Source organism: Platalea leucorodia, assembly GCF_965183815.1.
Source record: "Platalea leucorodia genome assembly, chromosome: 21".
Lineage (NCBI taxonomy): Eukaryota > Metazoa > Chordata > Aves > Pelecaniformes > Threskiornithidae > Platalea > Platalea leucorodia.
In genome coordinates, this window is record NC_138843.1 from 6,076,587 (window position 1) to 6,099,048 (window position 22,462).

The 22,462-nt window shown below is 52.2% G+C and overlaps 2 protein-coding genes across 5 annotated transcripts; both read left to right on the plus strand.

The window, feature by feature from the left end:
* Positions 1-554: 554 nt before the first annotated feature.
* Positions 555-20,677, plus strand: FZR1 (fizzy and cell division cycle 20 related 1). 4 transcript variants are annotated; one of them, XM_082330918.1, is made up of 15 exons: positions 572-646; positions 5,073-5,246; positions 9,464-9,609; positions 10,541-10,666; positions 10,910-10,973; positions 11,390-11,517; positions 11,975-12,057; positions 12,481-12,664; positions 12,862-12,927; positions 13,402-13,504; positions 14,104-14,288; positions 15,185-15,418; positions 15,502-15,606; positions 16,451-16,543; positions 17,386-20,677. In XM_082330918.1, the coding sequence occupies exons 3-15, from the start codon at positions 9,541-9,543 to the stop codon at positions 17,425-17,427; spliced, it is 1,482 nt and encodes a 493-aa protein (XP_082187044.1). In that variant the 5' UTR covers positions 572-646; positions 5,073-5,246; positions 9,464-9,540; the 3' UTR covers positions 17,428-20,677. The 4 variants fall into 4 exon arrangements, with proteins under 4 accessions (XP_082187042.1, XP_082187043.1, XP_082187044.1 ...); XM_082330919.1 differs by having other exon boundaries at positions 9,467-9,609; XM_082330916.1 differs by lacking the exon at positions 5,073-5,246 and having other exon boundaries at positions 555-646.
* Positions 20,678-21,071: 394 nt separating this feature from the next.
* Positions 21,072-22,276, plus strand: TEKTIP1 (tektin bundle interacting protein 1; the record flags this gene model as incomplete). Its single annotated transcript, XM_082331140.1, has 4 exons — positions 21,072-21,145; positions 21,443-21,681; positions 21,924-22,049; positions 22,134-22,276. The coding sequence occupies 4 exons, from the start codon at positions 21,072-21,074 to the stop codon at positions 22,274-22,276; spliced, it is 582 nt and encodes a 193-aa protein (XP_082187266.1).
* Between the last annotated feature and the right edge of the window lie 186 nt (positions 22,277-22,462).

Here is a 22,462-nt window from a genome sequence, read left to right on the forward strand (position 1 = left end):
GCCAGGGCAGGGTTGGGTTGGGTATGGGGAAAAACTTCTTCCCCCAAAGGGCTGCCAGGCCCTGGCCCAGGCTGCCCAGGGCAGGGGCTGAGTCCCCATCCCTGGGGGGATTTAACAGCCGGGGAGATGTGGTGCTTGGGGACACGGTTCAGTGGTGGCCTTGGCAGTGCTGGGCTAACGGCTGGACTCGATGATCCTAAAGGTCTCTTCCAACCCAAACGGCTCTGCGATTCTACAAACGCCGCGGGCCCAGCGCCAGCCCGGGCAGGCACGGCGGGAGGGCAGCCCGGGATCCGCCGCTGAGGCCGGCATCGCCCCGGGGCTGGGAGCGGCTCCTGGAGCCGCTGGGCCCGCTGCCCTCTCCCGGCCCTGCCGCCGCCATGTCAGGAAGGCCCTCGCCGCCATGACGTCAGCGTGCTGAGCGGTGACGTCAGGCCCTGCCGCGGCCGTTGCCATGGCGCCGCGCGCCGCCGCTTCCTGTATTGATTCGAACGGGAGGGCGGGGCGCGCTCCCGTCGTGCCGCGCGCGGGGGCGGGGCTAGCGGGGGGGCAGCGCGGCGGGGGCGGCCGCCATATTGGGGAGCGCTGGGGCCGGCGGGGAGTGACAGGAGGAGGCGGAGCGGGGCCGGGCCCGCCGGGCGGGCAGGTAGGGCCGCGGCCCCGGGACGGCGTCGCGGCGGTGCGGGGCGGGCCGTGCCCGGCCCCTGTGCCTTTCCCCGGGGGCCGCGGGCCTGTGGGCCCCCCGCCGGGGCCGGGCCGGGCGGCGGGGCTGGGCCCGCGGAGGGGCCGGGCCGGGCGGGGCGGGCCCGGGGTAGCCGCTGCCCGGCGCGGCTCGGAGCCCGGCTGGGGGTGCCCGCCCTCCGCGGGCACTGCCCGGGGGGTCCCGGCCCGGGGGCGGCGGCCTGCGGGCCTACCCCGCGTCCGGAGCCGGCGGCGGTGGTGAGCGAGCGGCCCCGGCCCCTCGGTGCCCGGGCTGACCCCGCTCCTGGGGCTGCCTTTCCCGGGCCATGTTACGGTGCTTTGGCAGACCTGGCCGGACGGCACCCGGTCGCTGCCGGATCAGTCCGAGCCACCGCGCCGGCCTGCGCGGAGCAGCCCCCCGCAGGGGGCGGCCTGCGGGGCCGGGGCCTGCGGGGCTCGGCCCGGGCTGGGCCGCGGCTGCCGCTGCCCCGAGGAGCCGCCGCCTTTCGCTCTCCCGCATCAGATGCGCTTCTGAACCCGGCGGGTTCCGCCGTCCGAGGCGGCCGAAAGCTCTTGCCGCAGACCCCGTGTTCGGTCTGCGCACCCTGACCCGCCTTGGGCCGGTATGGCGAGAGCCAGAGGCTGCTCCAGCTGCTGCCTCCTCACCAGTTCGTGGTTTCTTGATCAAATCGATAACGTGAGCAGTAGCTGAGATTCTTGTGGCCTGGACTCTAGTGCTAACAAAAACTACCAAGCGGCGACAGAAACTTTTGCCAGAAGTCACTTGTTTAAGTGCAGCACAAGCTGGTGACGAGCCATTGGCCATCTGATGGCTTTTGGGGGTCCGAGGGAGGTAAAGATCGCTGTGTCTTTCATTAGGGTTTTTTTAACGTGTTGTTGACGTGTTGCAAGTGGAAGTACTACGCACGTTCAGCAAGTTACAGGCTTCAGGTCTTCAAAGCCCGAACTGAGCATCCTCCGCGCGTGGCGAGAGGGGAGGCCGTCTGCCGGAGGAGTCGTTAAAGCGCAGTGAGGTCTGTTAGGTCACGGTGGAGGCATCTGTCGACGGTGTCTTAGGCTTTGTTGCATGGATGATTTTTTTTTTTTTTCCCCTTAATTTGTAGCTCTCTTGAAGGCATTGTGCTCGTTTTCTCGTGGAGTGCTGATTCTTACTGAGTTAGCGTGTTTAAAGATGCCAGCCTAGTATTTTGTGCCGAAGGCTCTTCACAGAGCAACTCCCGTGCTGGCGACAACATCTTATATTAAAGACTGATTTTTATGTTATTATTTTTAATACAGAAGCAGAATTTTCTGGGTCTGTTGACTGAAGCTGCTGCATCTTCTAAATGCTTTCTTTTGTGGGTTGACCAGGGCACCATTGCACCTTCAGTAGCTTAAATGTTATGATGAAGCAGACCGTGGAATCGCCTGGCCTTTTCAGTAAAGCTCTGTGGACAAGGCTGCTGGTGAATTTTTAATCTTGGCTTTTAGTGCACTGACTTCTGATAAGGCTTCCGATAAAGCAGACCTTTTAGCTAGAGCTGCTGCTCTTGGCTGTTTGTACTCTGTGTTGAGATGGGAGATAATCGGACAACCATATTCTGTGAATTTTTGTATTTTTTTTTGAAGGGAAACTGAGTGTTGTTAAAGTCAGTAGCTTTATGAAAAACTGCCGTGCTCCCACAGAGCATGTAAACTACTAAAAAAGCCCACGAAAAAAAAAAAAGCCCTGAATGTTCTGTAAAATGTTACGAAATGCATACAGGGGCCTTTCTCTTGTGCTTCTCTCTACTCCTGAGTTAGTCCCCTTTCAGTCTAGAATGCCTGACATGGGAAAACGCCACCCTTACAAAGACCCTGTATCCCTAAGGCCCAAGTACTTCATCCATCCCCGCTTCCTTCTTGTTAAACACTTTGCAGTATGCGGAATAAATCAATGAGTAAATATCTTCTGGGTAATCACCAAAATGAGTGCCATCATATGCTGGTTGATGAGCAGCTGAAAGCAGAACCTCTGTTTCTCCTGCCTGCCCAGTGACTTGTCCAAAATGTGCGTTTATGGGGGAAAACTGCCCTCAGGTGACAATGAAAACAAGTTGTTGCTGCAACTTGCCCTCTGCTTCCTCGGCCAGCTGCCTCCGCAGAGGCCAGCGACTGCCCGTAGCTCGGCTCCCACGTCCGAGATGCGGTGGCAAGGTAGCACGGAGAAAGCGGTGTGGTTTTTTGATCACTCCCTCTGCCTCCTGAGTCGGGAAAGGTAGCAGCATCCAGGCTTATCAGTTTGGCACTGAGGCGAAATCTGAAAGCAGAACGTGGCGAGGTTAATGAGTATCCCCTCTTTCTCAAGGAGTAACTTGAGGAAACTGTACCCAACTCCTTCCCCAGCGTACGTATTATCCTCTAGCACCCGCAGAAAGGGGTAGTGTTTTGCGCCTGCTCTGCCCGAGCACAACGGCACAGCCAGCAGGAACCTGTTTCATCGCACCCGCAGGAGCAGCGGAGCAAACGGGAGTAGCAGAACTTGTTCAGCCCTGGGTATTTCTCAAGTACGATCTGCCAGAGCTGAACCTGATCTTTAACTCAGCCTTCAGAGCTTTAATCGAGCCTTTGTAACAGCCAGAAAGAAGAGGTGTTCAAACACTTTAATCCAGGTACCTTTGCTAATTATTGCATCTCTAAAACTGAAGAGTGGTGGTGTTTTTTTTTTTTTTCTGCTGCCTCTTATTTGTTTTGCTTTCATAACAGATGAACCTCTTAGGAGACTTTCTGTTAAATAGATGCAGAGATTGCCTTTGGACCCACGGGCAAGAGATGACACAGAGGTGACCCCTCCTTGAGCACGCGTTACGTTTTCACGCTCTGTGTGTTTCCCAGCGTACAGCTTCCTGCGCTGCTGAAGACTTTGTACTTTATTTCGGATTCCCTGGGAGCAGGCGTGGCCCTCTTATTTATGGAGCAGCAGGGTGAAAAGATGAAATAATCACTACCTGCAGGCAATAAAAAGGATTTTAATGGTGATGATTTTCTGAGAAATCACCTGCTGGGTACATGATTGTCATGTCTGCTTAGATAAACCCTGCGCTCCTAACAGACTACTGTACGCTGCAGTGAGATGTGTATTGAATGAAAACGTCGTCTATGAAGGGAAAGTAACAAACCTGCAATTCTTCTCGCTTATTCAAAGCTGGCCGAAGGAAACTCGGAAACCCCTCGGCTACGGGCCTGGCTGCTGCATGGGTGCAGGAGCGGAGGGAGGGGGCTGCCGGCTCTGACGGCCCGATTCTGTCATTGACCGTCGCACTTGTGTTTGAGTCTTGGGTGGAACAGTTGAAAATGTACTTGTCTTGAGTACGGCACGGCAGACTTGACTCTGTTGGCTTCCCTTCTTCCAGTTGTGGAGAGAAGGGGGATTTAGGAAAAACATCTATGCTGAAACCGATGGTAATACCTGAGCGTCATCCACGTAAAAGAGGCAGCAATAGCAGTGCTCTTGGTAGACTTCCTAGAGCGTTCCCCTCAGATGAGGGCTTGCACCTAAGAACAACTATTTTGCGTATAAAAATCCTGGTGAAAAACTTTTGGGCTTGTAATGGTGTACTGAGAATATTTATTAGTGGAGGGGGGTGTTTATTTTTAGCAAAGGCTCTTCCAAAGACAGATTTTGGTGTTTCCTGAAGGTGTTAACAACCCTGAGTTTCCACCAGCGTGTGAAAGTCCATGCCATGTACAGAGCTCTTTGTCGTGAATACTTCATCCTCGGCTCGCACGGGCTTCCCGCAGCGCTCTGCGACCTGAGTGTCTGAAATCTGCGCCCGGTTTGCTGGTCCTCTGTCATCTTGGTAGGATTTGCTTTGGAAAGGTAGACACAAAGCCTGAAATTTGCTTCAGAAGCTGACTTGGAGGGCTGTGGGAAGTCTGGTAGCTTGGCTGTGAGCGCAGGTGGAGCTGCAACGAGTTGCAGAAAGTCAAACATTTGTCACCCCCAATCTGAATTACGGGTCGGGCCCTTGCCTGTGGGGAAGGGGTGATATTTTCTGATGCTGGAGGTGAAAGGAGGCACAGGTAGCTGTGCATAGCGCGTGTCTCCTAAGCTTTGTATGGAATTGCATCATCTCGAGCTTCTATACTGCTGTCACGAACTGGGAGGCTGAGTGCAGACGGGAGGTGAAAACAATGTCTTGGCAATGCTTTTGAGCCACTTGGCCTTTCAAATCAAACTTGAATTTGGCTTGCGCCTATTGCCCGTCACCTAGAAGTTGGCATTTCTGGAACAGGGGCATTCTAGAGCTGATGGTAGCGAGCGTATAAAGGGGTTTGCAAGCTCCCCGGGGCAGGAGGTGCTTGTTTGCAGGATGCTTTGGAAAGGCAGAAATAACCTGGATTTTTTGCAGGACCTTCAGCGAAGAGGAGTCGCCCGCATATTACGCTCTGAGACATGGTGATGCAATGCGATGGTTCTTGCAGTAATGGAGCGCCTTGGTTTATTGGCAGAATACTGAATCTCTCCACAGCCTTCAAGAGCGAGGCCTAACGGTGGAGATCTGATCTGTCACCATAACGCTGTGGTAATTTCATCGTTGCTGGTAGCGTGGTCTCTGTGCAATACCTAGTTGTGAACAATCTTCTTTGACGAGTGCGAGGCAACAACGTTTATGTTTTGTTTTGAAATAAAACTTTACTTGCTTCCATTCTGTAGGGGTTACTCCTCTAACTGGTTAATTTTATAAATGCCTTAGTAAATCGCTGGATAAGAAGTTGCATACTTGTAGCTTTAAAAAGGTCAATATTGGTAAAAGTTACACAAGGCTCTAACTTTTTGTACTACTGCTGTTTTTGAAAGGAGGCTAGTTACTTAAAAGGGTTGGTTGTTTGGCGTAATATGTAAACTCCGTCCGCATTTAACCCAGAGGAACAAACTCTGCTTCAGGTTGGCCCAGCGCAGAGTACCTGGCTCCTTGTCGATGTCTGCTCTAGTGCCGTGAAGCTGGCTTCAGCATTCTGGATGCATTTGTAATAGGCTTTACTTGTAAACTTGTAAATTTACTTGCAATTTGACTATTGCATACCAAAAATGCTATGTTTTAGCTCTGCCCCCCCTTACAGCTTGTTCAAAATAGAAGAAGCCGTACCTGGAAATACTCTTGCAATACTGCAGGCTGAGGTGGAGGTGCTGCTCGCTAAACCAGCAGAAAACGTCTGCCCTTTGGGGCCGAGTTGGGTGTTTTTGTCATCTCGGTGAGCCGGACGGTGCGTGGCGTGGTCGGGCAAGGGCCGGAGTTGGCACAAAGGAGGTGCTACCATTGCTGTGGCCAGCTGAGGTCTTCACTTGTTGATTTGCAAGTGTTGCCTAGTAATGGGTTTTAGATAAATCATTGGAAGGTGAAAACTCTGGCTTTGGTGGAGCAGGACACCTGGGTTTGATTTCAAATCCTGCTGCTCATGACTTAGAGGACTAAGTACTTGTTTACTCCATCCTTTTGCCCTTGGTAAATTATGGGGTTCTTCCCGGGAGCTTGTAAATATTCAGCACCTGAATAATGACAGGTTTTTACCTCAAAACCCGTGCCGTTAGGTACAGGCCCAAGAGAAGGTAGCGTCTGGGGTTGGGTGGGCTCTGGCTGACTCCACGTTTGTCTGTGGGAAGCGGGTGGGTTTGCCATTTCCCCTGGAGCAGGTACGAAAGGCTTTGCCACGAGGAATGGCAGTATGTGGACCGCAAGTTCTCTTTTTGTTGAAGAAATAAAAGATCTGGAGGAGCTGCCTGTGTTACACGTGCTTTTTGGATACTATTTTGTTGCGAATTACGTAGTTTATGCCTGGAGAAGAAAGGTGGGTTTTGGTGGAGTTATTTTGATTCCTAGGTAAGAATTTGTAGTCCAACTGACTTTATTTTCTCCGTGCACCTTATGTCCTATCTTTGGCTGGATGTTATCACAGTTCACGTTACGTTCAGAACAATACTTCTGGGCAAAGTTATGGTGCTGAACAAGTGCGTTTTGTTCTCTTTATTGACCCAACCTTAACATGTTCAAGTACTTAAGTGTTTTTTCTCGGTATGGATCTGTTTTTAATAAGTCAGCATGCAGAATGCCAGGGTTGGCAGGGAAATGAATGCAGTTATTTTGCAAAATTGTCTCTCTCTCGTTTGAGAGGCAGCCTGTACCTATTCGGATTTTTCAGCAAGTGTTGGAAGCTGGGGTAGCAAAGGTAGGCTGTGTTGGCTCTGTCAATTCAGGACGTGCCCTACCTGAGCAGAGCGAGAGCTGGACAATCCCTGACCCGTTTTTGTTCCAGAAATCGTTTGTGCCCTTCTTAAAAGTGGAAGGTAATGGAGTGAGTAAGTGTTAAACATGAGAGGTGCTGATGGAAGCGAGAGACTCCGAGAATACCAAAGGCAGGAGAACTTATAATGTAAAAACTGAATATATTTCCAAATTTAGACAGGGCCGAAGGGGTAGAGGATGTCTTGGTAATTCACATACAATTAATGTTATGTTCATGCTTTATTTCGAAGTATCTGAAGCCTGAAGAAGGTTGCTTGGGGCTTATTAGTAATATTGCCACGTTCTGCCAATGCAGTCTCTTCTGTCGTTCACCCTGCGTATGCCGTATTTCTGATTAGAAGTTGTAGTCGAAATTTGTACAGACGGGAACTCAAATGAAAAGTTCTAAAAGCCAATGTGTTTCATATCCAGAATTAAAAATGTCACATTGCTATGTAACTGGATCTAGATCTCTCACGAATACTGTGCTCAGCCGTTTTGGGAGGACGCTTCGAATGCTTGGTGCTCCCCAGCTGATCACGCTCCTCGTGTGGGTTCTGCAAGCTGATCTTATTCATGGTGTTAAAAAAAAAAAAAGGGGGGGGGGTGCATTTTGTTGAAATACTTGGTTTGAGAGGTCCTGTTAACCTCTAAGGTAGATATAGAAGATGATGGGTAGGTAAGGATAGTGGTAAGTAAACTGCAAAATGAGGGAGAGCGTTTGACATGGGATGCACTAATTTTTTTTAGCCGCCTTCGTTAATAACATCACAGACTTTTCTAAGTTTTCACTCACGATAATGCCATCTCTGACTCTTCATTTGGTGGAAGCTGATTACTGTTAAATTTGGTAGCTTTCTCCAGTGTTGCCTCTGAAAGAACATATGGGAGAAATGTATTAAATTTAAAAAGAAAAAACCTTGGGGGAGGAGGTGGCAGAGGTAAGCAGGTGTACTCAGAAACAGCTTGGCACTATCTATTTCAGGGATGCTCCTGTAAAAGTGTTGGCATGCTTAATGGCAAGAAAGAAAAGGCCTCTGCATTTCAGCATTTGCGAGAAGGCCAAGTTTCAGTACTAACAAATGGCTTAGATAAAAGGAAAGTAGCGCTGCTAGCTAATAGATGACTGTCGTCCAGAGTTTGTGTGCTGTATCTCGCTTTCAAGCTAACTTCATAGAATATTGTATTAATTGCATCTTGCTGGATTACAGCACGTGCTGCTGCACCCCTCTTAGCTTGGGAACTCGCCTCCAATTTTTAATTTATATTTAATTAATCCTGAGCAGATTTTCTGTTCTTGGAGGTAAACCTTTCCACAGCAAAGCTTCCCCGCCGGCGCAGGAAGCCGCAGGCAGTTCGTGGCAGGCCCTGAGCGTGGCAGTGTGAGGCTTGTCCCCGGACAGCTTTCTCCCAGCACAGCCGTTCGTGTGCCGTTGTCTCCTGGACTTTGCCACAAGTTTGTATCTCGAGGCAACTGCATTTGTGGAGCTGGGACTCTGGCCAGATGCTGTAAATGTTTATACAATAACAGCAAATGAAAATCCCTTTGCGTTCTGCACAGCTTCCAGATGCCTGTGCATTGCGGGGATTTTTTTCTGTGGCGTGTGTGTTTAGATTCCACTTTTCCCTTTGGAGATGTTTATCTTGGGTTGAAAGACCAACTTGATGCGTCTCTTCTGGCGCTGGCATTTTTGTGTCAACGTGAGCTGCGGACAAAGCGCGAGGTGTGTGTGCGTGGGGAGGCTGAGCACTAGCGATGCTGGCCTGTGCCCGTCGGAGCTCGGAGAAGAGCTGTGCCTGTGTATCCTCACAGAAGTGTTAGCTAATTTTTTTTATTGATGCATTTAGACAGCCAAATCGAGGCTATGAAGCAGTCCTATCCTAAAACTTATGCTTGAAAGATGCTTAACATTGCTTATAGACTGTGGAGCCATAAATGAGCTAGCTTTGCGCTAGCCAAGAGGGATATTTGGGACGGCATGGGCATCAGATGTCGAATGTTAACCCAGGGGCTGCCCAGTCCTTAGCTGCCTGTGGTACCAAAAGTCTGCAATGCTTCTAACATGGCTAAAAGCATCCCAGCTGTCTTCAGCGCAGTGGTGTGTGCTGCTGTCGTGCCTCCGGCCGGGGGTACGGATCTGGCTGTGGTGGGATAGGCTGTAGGTGTCTGGTTTTCTCCATGCCTGAGTACTGAAGGTTTGCTAAACTGTGCTGCTGCAGGTCACGGCAACAGGCGGGTTTCGGGTACTGCACTCCCTGCTCCAGTTGCGGTGGTTGCCTGCTGAGGTCCTGTCAGACACCAAATGCTGGTTGCGGGCTCACGTGAGTCAGCGACCAAGGGCCGTAATACAGAAAAACCCTTCCATTAGCAGCCCTGTGCTGTGTCACGCGTTTGATACCAGTGCTCTGGATAGAGAAAGTGGTCTCAAGTTTAAAGAACAGGCTTAGGGGATTCTGAAGAGGCTGCTTCTGTATGAAGGGGTATAATATTTTGGTGTTTTTCTTCCCGTCTGTTGCAGCAGACTAATTACTGATTGGACTTCATGAACAGAAATTCCTGAGCCTGCTGAACTCCCCAGTCCCTTGGCTTTCCACCATGGACCAGGACTACGAGAGACGTCTCCTACGCCAAATCAACATACAGAATGAAAACACAATGCCTTGCGTAAGTACAAATGGGCTATGCTAAACGGTCTTAGGCGGACTATTAAGTTGTTGTCTTGTCTTGCCTGTGACTGTTTTCACTTGAGCTTTTGAAAGATACGGGACCGCTTTGAAGCAAGCTGTGGTCTTCTGTTGGGCTGCGAGCAGGTGTGAGTTCCTGAGCTGTTCTAGGAATAACCAAATAACTTGACTGCAGCAAAGCTTTTGAATATATAAACTCAGTTCAGGTTGCGGAAAGGAGTTAAGATATTTTTATGTAGCTCAGTAATGCCTTTTTGCTAAATGACCTCAGTAAGTACATGTGGAATGTAAAAAGTTGGGGGCTAGCAAACAAACAAACCAACTGTAGGGCTTGACAAGAGAGAGCAAGTCCGGCGGAGACCACCAAGATGGTGACTGAACACAATGAATGCAAGCTGCAACAGGGGGAATTCCAGTTGGATATTAGGAAAAAATGTTCCCAGTGAGGCTGTCTAAACACTGCAGTGGGGAGCTTGTGGGGTCATTGTCCTTGGAGATCCTAAAAACTCAACTGGATGAGGCTGTGACCTTCAGTGTAACTTTGAAATTAGCCCTGTTCTGAGCTGGGGTCCTTTCTAACATAAATTATTCTATGAAAAAAATGTGAGTGCAGCTGAGGAATCCGCTGCTCACCCTGCAAGCAGTCTGCCCCGCTCCAGCCTTCCATGTCTTTGCCTTGACAACGTCAGCTTGAGAAGGAGCAGTGAGAAAGAGGCTGTTTAATTGCTTCCTTTGACAGAAGTTCCCATGACAGCTGGACTCTGATGTGCTTACTGGTTCTGTTAAGGGGCTAAACTAATGCTTGGCTCTTCTACTTAGGCATATTTGGCTTTGACAAGACCTCACTGATGTTTTTCAGACCCCTGCTGTGATCAACACTTGTTCTTGTGTGTGTCTTTTATTTAATTCAGGTAGCAGAGATGAGAAGAACCCTGACACCTTCCAATTCTCCGATGTCTTCTCCTAGTAAGCATGGTGACAGATTCATTCCCTCAAGAGCTGGGGCCAACTGGAGCATCAACTTCCACAGAATAAATGTAAGTTTTGCTCCCCTCTCCTACAGCTCCATCTTGGAACTGAGGAAATGGTGCATTTTGGTTTGGCTGGCATAATTGCTCTGCTTATTCTCTGCACCATGGTCTTCTGCTGCCCCAAAAGAGTTCCTTTGAATGCACATCTTCAAACAGGCTGCCCCTGTGGTCCAGGAGACTTTTTAATTTGTTATTTTACCATATATCATGAGGTTTCTGTATGGTGATAGCATGTTTCTCCCTTTTCAGGAAAACGAAAAATCACCAAGTCAAAACAGAAAAGCAAAGGATGCTACATCGGACAATGGCAAAGGTGAGACCACCTTTCTACCACTCGTGCCACGCCTGTAGCTTTTATTTCAAACTGTTGGCGAGTTTGGAAATCAAGGGAACTCTGGCACTTTTGTGCTTAAGCCAAAACTCATGCTGGTGTGTTAGGACACTCCCACATCATGAGAGTGAATACCAGATCACCTCAGCAGGCTTCTGACGAGCGTCTGGGAAGCGAGAGGCTATTTGTATCCCTTGATTTATTGTGCCATGGAAGCACTTTCCTGATGGAGTGGAAGGAGGGGAAGCTTGCTGCTAATCTTGATTCCAGACTGGGGCCCCAGGTTTATTAAGAGGCCCTGTGAATGCACGAGTTGGGCAGACGTGATCCTGCCGCTCCCTGCAGAGCCGTTTGCTGCTTCCGAGTTCTCTGCCTAAAGCGCTCGTTTGGGTTCACAGATGGCCTTGCTTACTCGGCCTTGCTGAAGAACGAACTCTTGGGAGCAGGGATCGAGAAAGTGCAAGACCCACAGACAGAAGACAGGAGGCTGCAGCCGTCCACCCCAGAGAAGAAGTCTCTCTTCACCGTAAGTTGTTACTTTGCATTAAAACCAGCGGAGGTTGCACGTGTGCGTTACAGGAACAAAGCACACGGTTCTGCCAAGCTGCCAGTGCCAGTGAGTTAGTGTTGTGGCTTGGCTAAGATAAGCTGTTGATAACAGAATTTGGTGGCCTGTAAAGAGAACATAAGTATCTGCAGCAAGCTACATGCTTCCTATTTCTGTACCGGCAGGGACGCTGAGTTAGAACCAAGCTTTCTTGGACAGGGTGGTAAATGACCAAATCAAGCTTTTGGACTCGAGTGGAGATGAGGTTTTTTGTGTGGTTCCAGAGCACCTGGGAAAGGGAGGAACTGAAAAATCTAGAAGATCCTGACTGTGGGTGTTGGAGTTAGCTAGGCATCGGGCACCAGCACGTGTTGCGAGTGATCCCCTAGGTCTTGGGCACGCTGGGGTTCTTACTAGATGTGTTTTCTTCCTGCAGTATTCGCTCAGCACAAAACGCTCCAGTCCAGACGATGGCAACGAGGTCTCACCGTATTCCCTGTCTCCGGTCAGCAACAAAAGGTAACACTGATTCCCCACAGGCTGCGAGAAGGGAAGGGTTGGGACAGGATTCGGTGAGGTTCTCTAGGGCTTCTTTCTAAGGCACCCAAAATGCTCTGTGAATTGGTTTTGGAAATATGGGGAGATAATAAGTAGGGACAGTCAAGTTCTAAGAATTTCTGCAGGTGCCCAGCCTGCCTAGTTACTTAATATGTCTTGGCCAGCTTTCAGCAGTCAGTTTACCTTTGTGCTCCCTAGCTCCTTTATGGAAGCGGAGCCTAATTCCTTCCAGTCTTACCTGCTGGAAAGAATTTTGCAGCCTCTTTGTCTGTGTGTTTCTATAGAAATGCAGGTATGCTTTAAAGAGTGGCTGCATCTGTGTGTACCACCTGCTGTGATGGGTAAGATCCTGTAGTTGGTTTTAATATCTGTTTTTCTAAACAGTCAGAAGCTGCTAAGATCACCTCGAAAACCCACTCGGAAAATCTCAAAGATTCCTTTCAAAGTGCTGGATGCCCCAGAGCTGCAGGACGACTTCTACCTGAACCTGGTGGACTGGTCCTCTCTTAACGTCCTCAGCGTTGGCCTTGGGACTTGTGTTTACCTGTGGAGCGCTTGTACTAGCCAGGTAAATGATCATCGGTGTCTGGAGAGTGAAGGACCCGTTGCTGTAGGTCTTTTCCAGCCGTAGCATCTTTCAGAGCTGTGTGAGGGATTCAGCACTTGTAATGCTCTGTCCCAAGCTAGGTACTAGTTTGTGAGACAGCTAATAGTGTAGTATGACAGTAACAAGTGTTTCTTATTCCGTTCTGCCCTGCTTTCAAGGTAACCCGACTGTGTGATCTCTCTGTGGAAGGAGATTCTGTAACATCCGTGGGCTGGTCAGAACGGGTCAGTATAACACTGTCAACAACGACAGCTGAAACGCTTGTAATTTAGACGCTATTCTTGTAGCTCTTCCTCACAGGTTTTAACTTCTTGGGTTATTTTCCTGTATTTCCCCAGACTCCCTGTATGCTTCACAAATCAAATGTGTTTTCCTGTCTGCAATATTTTTCTCTGCTAAACGAGAGGGGATGGAGAGCAACCTCTTGTATCTTGGTGTTCTCGAGGCATTTGCTAAGAGGTGTGGGAGGGAGAAAGAGCCAGTTCGCTGCTTTAGCTCTTGACAATAAAATGTTACGGTAAATATATTCCAGCCAGGCTGCTTGGCCCTTTCAGTAGGGAAGAGATGCAAGATGGAAGAACTCTGGATGCTTTCCATCTTGTGGGATTTATCTGAAGTCTTCTCCTCAGCTTCTAGCTTTTGTTTTACGTCTGTCTGTACTTACTGGCTTTACTGATCATGGTTTTCTGTTTGTTTAGGGGAACTTAGTAGCTGTTGGCACTCACAAGGGCTTTGTACAGATCTGGGATGCAGCTGCAGGAAAAAAGCTCTCCATGCTCGAAGGGCACACAGCCAGAGTTGGTAAGGAGGTGGGAGGCAGAGGTTTCACATGTTTCATTTCTTCACGATTGCATTTTTTCCTTGTATGCGAGGGATCTGCTTGAAATAGCAGAACTCAAAAAGTACTAGAATTGATGTTTATTCCCTGCTACGTCTTGAGCAGTCTTCAAAATATTATCATCTAGTAATTGTGGTGTTCTGATCTTGGGTGTGGTGGTGGTTGAGTATTGCAGCAGGTGTTTCCTCCATGTCTGAGGCATTTTAGGTTTGGTTACAACATTTTTTCACTGCCACGGGCTTCCGGTTTCAGCCCTGCAGGCAGGCTGCCTTACACTGAGATTTCCAGTTCCCTTTTTCTGCGGGGACTGTTTTTTTGCTCAGAGGCATTTTGAATCTGAAGGCTGGAGTGAGATTTGGGAAGTCAAGGCACCTTCTGGTTCTATTTCTGTGCTTTACTGCGCTGTGAAATGGGATTAGTGATACCTTCAGTAAGTTTGTGCAGGTTAATCTTTCCACACTGTTCTAGGACTTCAGACAGTGGATGTCAGGGAGGTCTGTAAGCACTGATTTTTAATTTTTTAACCCCCACAACATGCTCCTATCCTCTGCCTGCGTTACAGGTGCCTTGGCATGGAACGCGGACCAGCTGTCTTCTGGGAGTCGAGACAGGATGATCCTTCAGAGGGACATCCGCACCCCACCCCTGCAGTCCGAGCGGCGGCTCCAGGGCCACAGGCAGGAGGTCTGTGGGCTCAAATGGTCTACAGACCACCAGCTCCTGGCCTCTGGAGGAAATGATAATAAGGTACAGTACTTCCAAGGAGTCGTGTGAGGCTCAGTGTCTCTAGATCTTCACCAAGAAATGTCAGACCTTCTTTCTTTAAGGGTATTCAGCCTCTCTGAAAGGGGCTTTTGTTTCAGTTGTTGGACTGTGTCCAAACATAAATCATGCTAAGCTTCTACTCAGTCTCCTCTCTAATAAAATTAAAAAGGCAAATTTAATTTTGCTTCTGTATTTGGCTAATTAAATCTATAGCTTGACTCAGAGGTTTGAGTTCAAGAAAGCTACTGCTAAGCTGTACTTCCTGACTTTGTTTAGGTAGTGTATAGTCAAGTTTGTTGCAATAATGTTTATGTATGCAGAAGGAAACTGAGTTTAGAGCTGTACAAGTTCAAATACCTGTAACGCAGGCTTGTAGTTCACTGCGCACCATATGGAAGAAGCATCTGTTACGGAGAAGCAGCATTCGGAGCCCTTCGGAGCGGGTTGCTAGGTAGTGAATTTGCCCAGTGGCTGTGTGACAGCATGGTTGTACCGAGTTCCTCCTGCTCAGAATAACTTCTAATGAACTTGAGCATATTTCTAAATGTGTTCTGGACTGATACAGCCATAAAGATGAAAGAAGGGTTTGAGTTCACATTCAGTGACACTGTGTCTTTGGCTTCGTAAGCTTAATTTAAGGACTGTTAGCTTCCTTGTGGCCCGGTGGTAGAATGGCTCCTCAGCTGAGCGTGCTGGCAGGGTGGGACTGACGTCAGGGCTGCAAGCGCCGAGGGGAGATGCACGTGCTCAGGCACAACTGTGGGGAATCATCTTGTTGCCCAACTGCCCTCGTTAGTCCCAGCGCAACATCGTGGCTTGTGGGTGTTGTGAATGCATGACTGCAGCGCAAGTTTGATCATGTCTCTCCTCTCTGCCAGCTCCTTGTCTGGAATCACTCCAGCCTGAGTCCTGTCCAACAATACACAGAGCATCTTGCGGCAGTAAAAGCTATCGCCTGGTCTCCACATCAGCACGGGCTCCTCGCCTCCGGCGGTGGGACAGCTGACCGCTGCATACGCTTCTGGAACACGCTCACCGGGCAGCCTTTGCAGTGCATCGACACTGGGTCGCAAGTGTGCAACCTGGCATGGTCGAAACACGCCAACGAGCTAGTAAGTCCCTCCCTGTGCAGTCCCGCTGCTGAGCAGTCTTGTGTTAGGAAGCATGATTGCATATTTCCCTCTTCCCCTTTCAGGTGAGTACCCACGGATACTCGCAGAACCAGATCCTCGTCTGGAAATACCCCTCGTTAACTCAAGTAGCAAAGCTAACAGGGCACTCGTACAGAGTCTTATATCTGGTAAGCGATGGCCACGTCTCTGGAAACTTCTGTAGCTGCTTATCTGGCTGCGCACGTGGTGAGATGAGGCCCAAAGCCGCAGTGCCAGTGGCGCTGTAAGCTGCTTGTAGTCTAGGTGGAGATATGAATGCTGCCCTACAAGCAATGAAAAATGCTCTGTATCTGGTTTCCTTGCCTGCAAGGGATACTTTGATTTGCTGCTATGGAAATGCGAGGCTTCATTAATGAATAGCAAAGCCTGCCAAAACTCTTCTGAGGAAGCACAAGCATCTCTTCTTGTTCCTGTAAGGCTTGTATGCTTTTTCACTGGTGACTGCCAGCAGGGGAAGAATTTGATGCTTTCAGTCCTCCTAATTTGCCATTAAAATGCTTGGTGTGGTTAATCCACACTGATCTTGTACCTGCTTTGTTACGGTTACGTAGGGCTTTCAGCGGATTCGTAACGGATGACAAATACGCTGATGCTGTTGTGTGAGGTAGATTCCAACGTAAGTGACTAATAAAGCTGGCAAATGCCAGTCGTGTCACTCTTCCTGCCTCAACACGTATTTATAATTCGGCGAGGAATAGCCTCAATTACAAATGGCTTGGACTTCTTAACACAAGAATCCTTTTTATGATAATTCCACCCGTGTGTTCCGTAGCTGTGTAAGTAAGAAGCAAGTGCTCGAATTGGCACCGACCGAGACTGAATAAGGCACGTGAAAGCAGAGGTAGTTGTTTGGTTTCTCACCGCCAGCCAAGTAGGAAGGAGAATTAAATCTCTCTCATGCGTTCCAATGAAGATTTGTTTTCAACCTCAAAAATGTAACAGATGCTAAAGGTTGCTCTCTCTTGGCCTTAGGCTATGTCCCCCGATGGGGAGGCCATAGTTACAGGAGCCGGAGATGAAACCTTGCGCTTCTGGAACGTCTTCAGTAAAACTCGCTCGACAAAGGTAAGGATGCGTTTTGCGGATGGCTGCAGCTGTGTCCTGCGGAGGCTCGGCCTTCGGGGCTGGATTCGGTCCCAGTTTGCTCTGTGCTGCTGCCTTGCCTCTGATCTCTTCGCCAGATCCTGCAGATCGAGGGCTGGATGCAGGGAAGGGTTAAACTTTGAGATATAACGGGATTTGTAGTCATCAGATGAAATAAAAGGTTGCCTCTGTGTGCCCGAGGCAGTGTGGCAGAACATCCTTCTCCTGGCTGTGAACGTAGCGGCATTTCAGGGAGCTCGCCCCGAGCCCACCGTCTTCCCTGCCAGCATGCTGCCACGAAAAACTTACAAAACCGCTTGAAACGGTGGCTTGGATGGAAATGGGATCGTGGATGCTGCCACTGACAACTCGCCAGCGCCGAAAGCGGGTTGTGCCAGATGCTCCGGGAGCTTTTCTGGGCGTCCGGCAGAGGCAGTGGAGAATGGCAGAGAGCTCTTGAGGAATGAGCTGCGGGGAGCGGGCGGCACTCGCTGCTGGGTGACCCCCCGGTTTCTGACGGCTCGGGGGTACGGCTTCCTGCGAAGCTGTGGGGATGGCACGCTTGCCTGCCGTGCTCCTTGTTATCAGTTGGAAAAAAGCCATGGGAATATTTATGGGATTGGACTTTGAATGGTGAGCTCGGATCATGCCCTGAGCTAGCGATACCTCACCAGATCAGCAGACTGTTTTATTTAAAAAAACAAACAAAAACAAAACAACCCCCCCAACAAACCAGAAACAAACAAAAAAACCCCAAAAGCAATGGATTAATTCTGCAGTGGAACTGTGGAGCGCTTAGCACCTGCTTTGTCTTTTCTTCTCAGGAGTCTGTATCAGTTCTCAACCTCTTCACCAGGATACGATAAACCCCATATACCGCGACCAGGAGACGACAGCCTGCCGTACCAGGATCAAACCACTACCTTGGTGTGCATGGAACCCCAAACGATCAGCCAGAAGGGGAGGGAGTGCCAGTGGGACTGGAGGATGGACCCAACAGATGCTAATTAAATACGTGCTTGTGAACCACGCTAGGCAGTATTTGGGATGGGGTTGGGGAGGGGAGGGAACTGCCAAAGGTTTACGGATTCATCCTTCATAAAGGGAAACGGGTACAAGAGAAATGTTAAACCAGCGTCCTCCAACCCTCGTGTTGTATACCGGAGAAAAGACGTGTGACCTGGACCATTGAGACCGGACCAAGGCCATCCCAGCTGCTGCGTTGTCCCCTCTTGGGAGAGACGAGAGCGTCCTTGCCTCTGTGGGAACGGGTTTAACGTGTGCTGCTCTGCGTCCCTCTGCGCTCGGACGGACGCCTTTGGAGGTAGGAGCCAGACTTGTTCGATACAACTGGTGCAAAGGGGCTAAGCTCCAGGCTGGGCGTTAGCCTCTCTGGTTATCTAAGGGCATTGTTTATAGCCTGGCATCCCCATTACACAAAGAAACTGGAGAACTGCTTATTTTCCTTTTTTTGGGGTTTTTTTTTTCTTTCCCAAATAGGTACTGTAGTACCCGATACAATCATTCCCATAAGACAGCGTGATTTTTTGGCATGCTCGACAGCTGCCTTCAAACCAATACATTTTTGGGCTCTAAACTTTGGAGGAGACTTGAAGAGGCTCCACCTCAGAGGGAGCGCGTTCAGAAAGTTCCAAAATTGCTATTGCATGTTCTGGGCTGATCCTTTTAGTTAACAGAGAGGAAAAACAATGGCTTAAAAAAACAAAAAACCAACCGCCATGCATGTGGAGCTTCCCACAGTGCCATTTGTGGCAGGCTGGTTGCTCTGGAGTCTTCCTGAGGACAAAAGCAGTTGAGATGTGTTTTTTTAGAAACAAAACAACTCATGTGGATCTGTTTTTTTGGAGAGAGCGTGGCCTCTTCTGGCTGGAAGGGGGGAAACACCACGTCTGTGCAAGAGCGGGGGTTCTTTTTCTAAAGCAAGGAAGAAGTGTGTTTTTTTTTTTTTTTTTATCTCCAAGTCAAAGCCAGGGACCTGTTGGGGTTTTTTTTGTTTTGTGTTTTTTTTTTTTAAAGTTGTATGGGAAGAGAGTGCCTGCTCGTGTGCTTGGAGCCTGTGTGATGAGTGCTGTGGGATGTGACGCAAAGCACTTGTGTGGATGTGTAGCTTTTAATTTAAAGAGAAGCTGTTCCGCTTGCCGCAGCCCGTTCCCGTCTGCCTTTGTCCGTGTGCCATGCTCTCCCTGCCGCGCGCCCGCCTCGTGCCCGCTCTCGTGCGCTGGGATGCGAGTGCTCTTTCCTGTTCTCGTTCGGATTTTCCTGGCTGTGTATATAGACCTTGACCTGTTCTCTGTAGAGTGCGTAGGTAATACTTCCCTCTCTTTTTATTTTCCTGTCCCTCCCCTTCTTTCCCTGAAGCCAGACTGTAGGGGTGGTGGGTAGGAATCTGATTGCCTCTCCCCAGTGCCACCAGTATCCTTAGGGTGAGCTGCTGAGGTGTAGGAAGGCTGGTAGGGCGAAGGGCGGCGAGGTGCCGTTGTGGTCGCTACAGCCTTGACCACGCGAGCCGTTACGCCAGCGCCTGGGTCAGGCTCTCGGCGCTGCCGCTGCGGACGCAGGTGCTCGGAGGCACTCGTGCGCCGGGAGCTCGCCGCTCCTGCGGGCCGGCAAAGCCGAGTCTCCAAAGCCCGAATTGGCAGCCGCATCGTCGTCTTATGGCCTCGCTGGCCTCCAAAATGTAATTGCAATGTCACTTCTGAAACGCGGTTTCAACGCAACTGCTTTATTGTAGTTCTTGCTGCAGGAGCACGGGGCTTGGTGTAAAAAATCATCCGATGGGCTCCCCAGCCCCTCTCTTGTTGCTTGTTACGTTCACTGGCGCTGTTAAACTTCATCACGTGCAAGGACCACTGCAAAGCACCGAGGAGTCGTTAGAATTAAGTCACGTCACTAAGATGGCAAGCAGGTTTGAAGTCAAAGGCCACCTGCAGCAAGATGTGGTCTGTCACGGGTGTCTGTCCTGTGCGATGCCGCCCTGCAGGCAGCAGAGCCCGGGGACAGGGCGCGTTTACGCCGGGGCTGGAGGTGGTTGGTAGCTGCTGCTGGGCATTTTCTTGTCTGTTGTGGATTGTCTCCTGCCTCAATCCTGGCGTGCAGCCCCCCGGGAGATGCTGCTTTCTCCTCCGGGAAGAAATAGATGGTTGGGGTGGGGGCAGACACGAGGTCTCAGCCGTGGGGTGGTTTCACGCGGGTTTGTGCCCGTTCTGGAGCAGGAGGAGGGAGCCGGGCAGCGCAGCCAGAGCACAGGGTGGCACAGGGTGGCACGGGGCGAGCGTGGCGCTGCTGGGGCTCCCCAGGGCTCCCGTGGGGACGGCGGAGGGAGGGCTGGGTTCGCCGCTCGCCCTGCGACGCGGGGGCTTTCCCCGGAGGAGCGCCGGGAGCTGCGGGGCGGTGGGCAGCGCCGTCTGGGCACCGCGGTGCTCCCCACTCTCCCAGCATCAGCGGCGCCCCGGGGCGCTGCGGAGCGGGGACAGCCCCTCCTTGCTCCGTCCCCGCATCGTGCTCCCCTCTTGCCAGGGATTTTCACAAACCACATCTCTCCCTTTTTTTCTCACTTTGGAGCAGGTTGGCTCATCGTGACTTCTCTCATCACGCTTGGCAGGGAGGGCTAGCGATTTCCAAGCCGTGGCTGAGCGCATTGGCTAACGCGCACGGCGAGAACGAGCCCTTCAGATTAACTTGGCCGTTAAAGCATGGCACAAACTCCTTCCCCCACCCCGCTCGCAGCTGCCAAGGCGGGAGTGGAGCTCCCAGCAGGGCTTTCTGCAGGTCTTCCGCCGCCAGAGCGTGTGTTGGTGGGTGCGTGCGTGCGTCTCGGCTCCCGTAGGCGAGCGGCGCGACGCTGGCTGCAGCGTGCCGCGGCGCGTTAGGTGGGGAAAAGAGCAAAGCTAGCGTAAGTTTGTGTTTTCGGTGGGTGATCTGTAAGCACTGAACCGCGCGGGCGGGTTGAGCAAAGGGTCCTCCCAGAGTTTGTGTGATAAAGTCTGCGACCTCGTGGCATTGTTATATATAAGGCATCATATGGTGAAAAAAAAAAAAAAATACAGAGCGTTGTAACTTTTCCATGTAATGCGATCTAACTGGCATTAAAGAAGTTGTGAATTTATGTTTCTTGGGCTTGGTGGCTCCACTTTGCTTTTCCAGGCGAGGGGTGCAGCGAGTCCCCGGAGCTGCCCCCCGGGGTCCCCGCAGCAGCTGCCCCCAGCTCCGGAGGTACCGGCTCTCTCGGCACAGGTCTTCCCTGCGGTTTATTGCTCCTGCCTGCCCGCTCCTGTTTGCTTTCCTGCTGCTGGAGGAGCAGGGAGGTGCAGCCCCAGCGCTCCCTGCCCTGCCCGTTCCCCTCCACGGGGCAGGAAGGGATCAAAGGTGCCCCTGCCCTGGCGCAGCCCCCCACGGCCTCCCCGCCGTGGCGTTGGGGCGGTTGCCGGGTGCCAGTTCCAGCACCGTTTGCTCCGGGGTGGCTGCAGTGAGGCCCTGGGCAGCACCGAGCATGGAGCTGGGGGGGCACAGACCCTGGGTCCTGCAGGGCACCCTCGAGACGGAGAGCCCGCTGCCCCTCTACAGGTGGGACCCTCGCCTGGGGCAGGAGAGACCCCTGCCCCTTCCCCAGGAGCCAGGGCCGTGGCCATGGCCCCTCCGTCCCGGCTGTGCCTCGGTTTCCCGGGGCGGAGGCGGGAGGGCTGCCAGCGCCGATCTGGCTGCGGGGGGATGTGGCAGCCCCATCAGATCCCACTGCCTTTAAGGCCATCCCGCAAGCGGGGCACAGCCCCGCGCCCCCCCAAACGCCTTCCCTGCCCTGCTTCAGCCCTGGGGCGCTGCTGGCGGGGGCACGAAGCCCTGACAGCTCCCTCCCACCCCCAGCGACCAGTACATAACGCTGTGGGGGCCGCGCCAGGCCCCCCTGCTGCAGCAGGCCGTGCGCTGGAAGACCACCCCCATGGGCTGGGATGCCGTGGGGCAGAGCTGGTCCACGGGGCTGAGCGACAGGGAGGAGGCGGCGGCGGTGGAGGAGCCCTGGTGCACCCTCACCTCCACCATCGCCCACCGCCGCTGGCAGCGGGCCCACGCCGCCCGGGAGGAGCGGGATCCCCTGCCCCCAGGTACGGAGCTGGGCTGGGGGGGTCTGGGCTGGGGGAGGGATGGCGCAGGGAAGCGGGAGGAGAAAACAGTGGGGCAAGGAGCTGTCGGTGCCTCAGTTTCCCCACCTTGGGGGCGGGGGGAAGCCTCAGGGCCCCTCAAGCAGACCAGGATGGGGTGGAGCTCAAGGGCTTTGGGCTGGAAGGACCCTGCTGGGGGGTGCAGGTCCTGCCGTGCCCCTCCCCAGCTCTGCTCCCACCCCCAGCTTACGCCCAGCGCCTGCAGGAGGTGGCCTGGTGGGACCCCATCGTCCCCGCTGCGTACCTGGGCCCCTGCACCCGCTGGGGCCCCTTCCTCTGGCAGGAGAGGCCGGTGCTGGGGAAGGAGTACGGTAAGAGCTGGGGGCCTGGCTGGGTGCGGGGCCCTGGGACCCCCGGCTGCGCCCCCTCTCACCCCCTTCCCCTCTGCTTCCCAGTTGTCACCCGCAGCCAGAGCCCCCGGGCGCCGGGGGGCGGCTCAGGGTACGTCCCCGCGCTCTCCTTCTGCCGCCCCCCCCTCGCCGCTGGGGACATCAGCACCTGGAGCCTCCTCCACCACCAGCCCTCCACCCACCAGTAAAAGCCGCTGGTCCTGCTGCTGGCCTGGCCTGTTCCTGGGGAGCAGGGAGGGGACGGGGCGTGGGGGGACTGGGGGTGCTCGTCCCCTGGCATCTGGCCTGGCGGGGTGCTGCAGGGTGCTGACTTGTCCCAAGGAATGAGGCTGCTGTGTGTCCTTGGGGAAGGGGCAATGTGGCCCCCCCCGCAG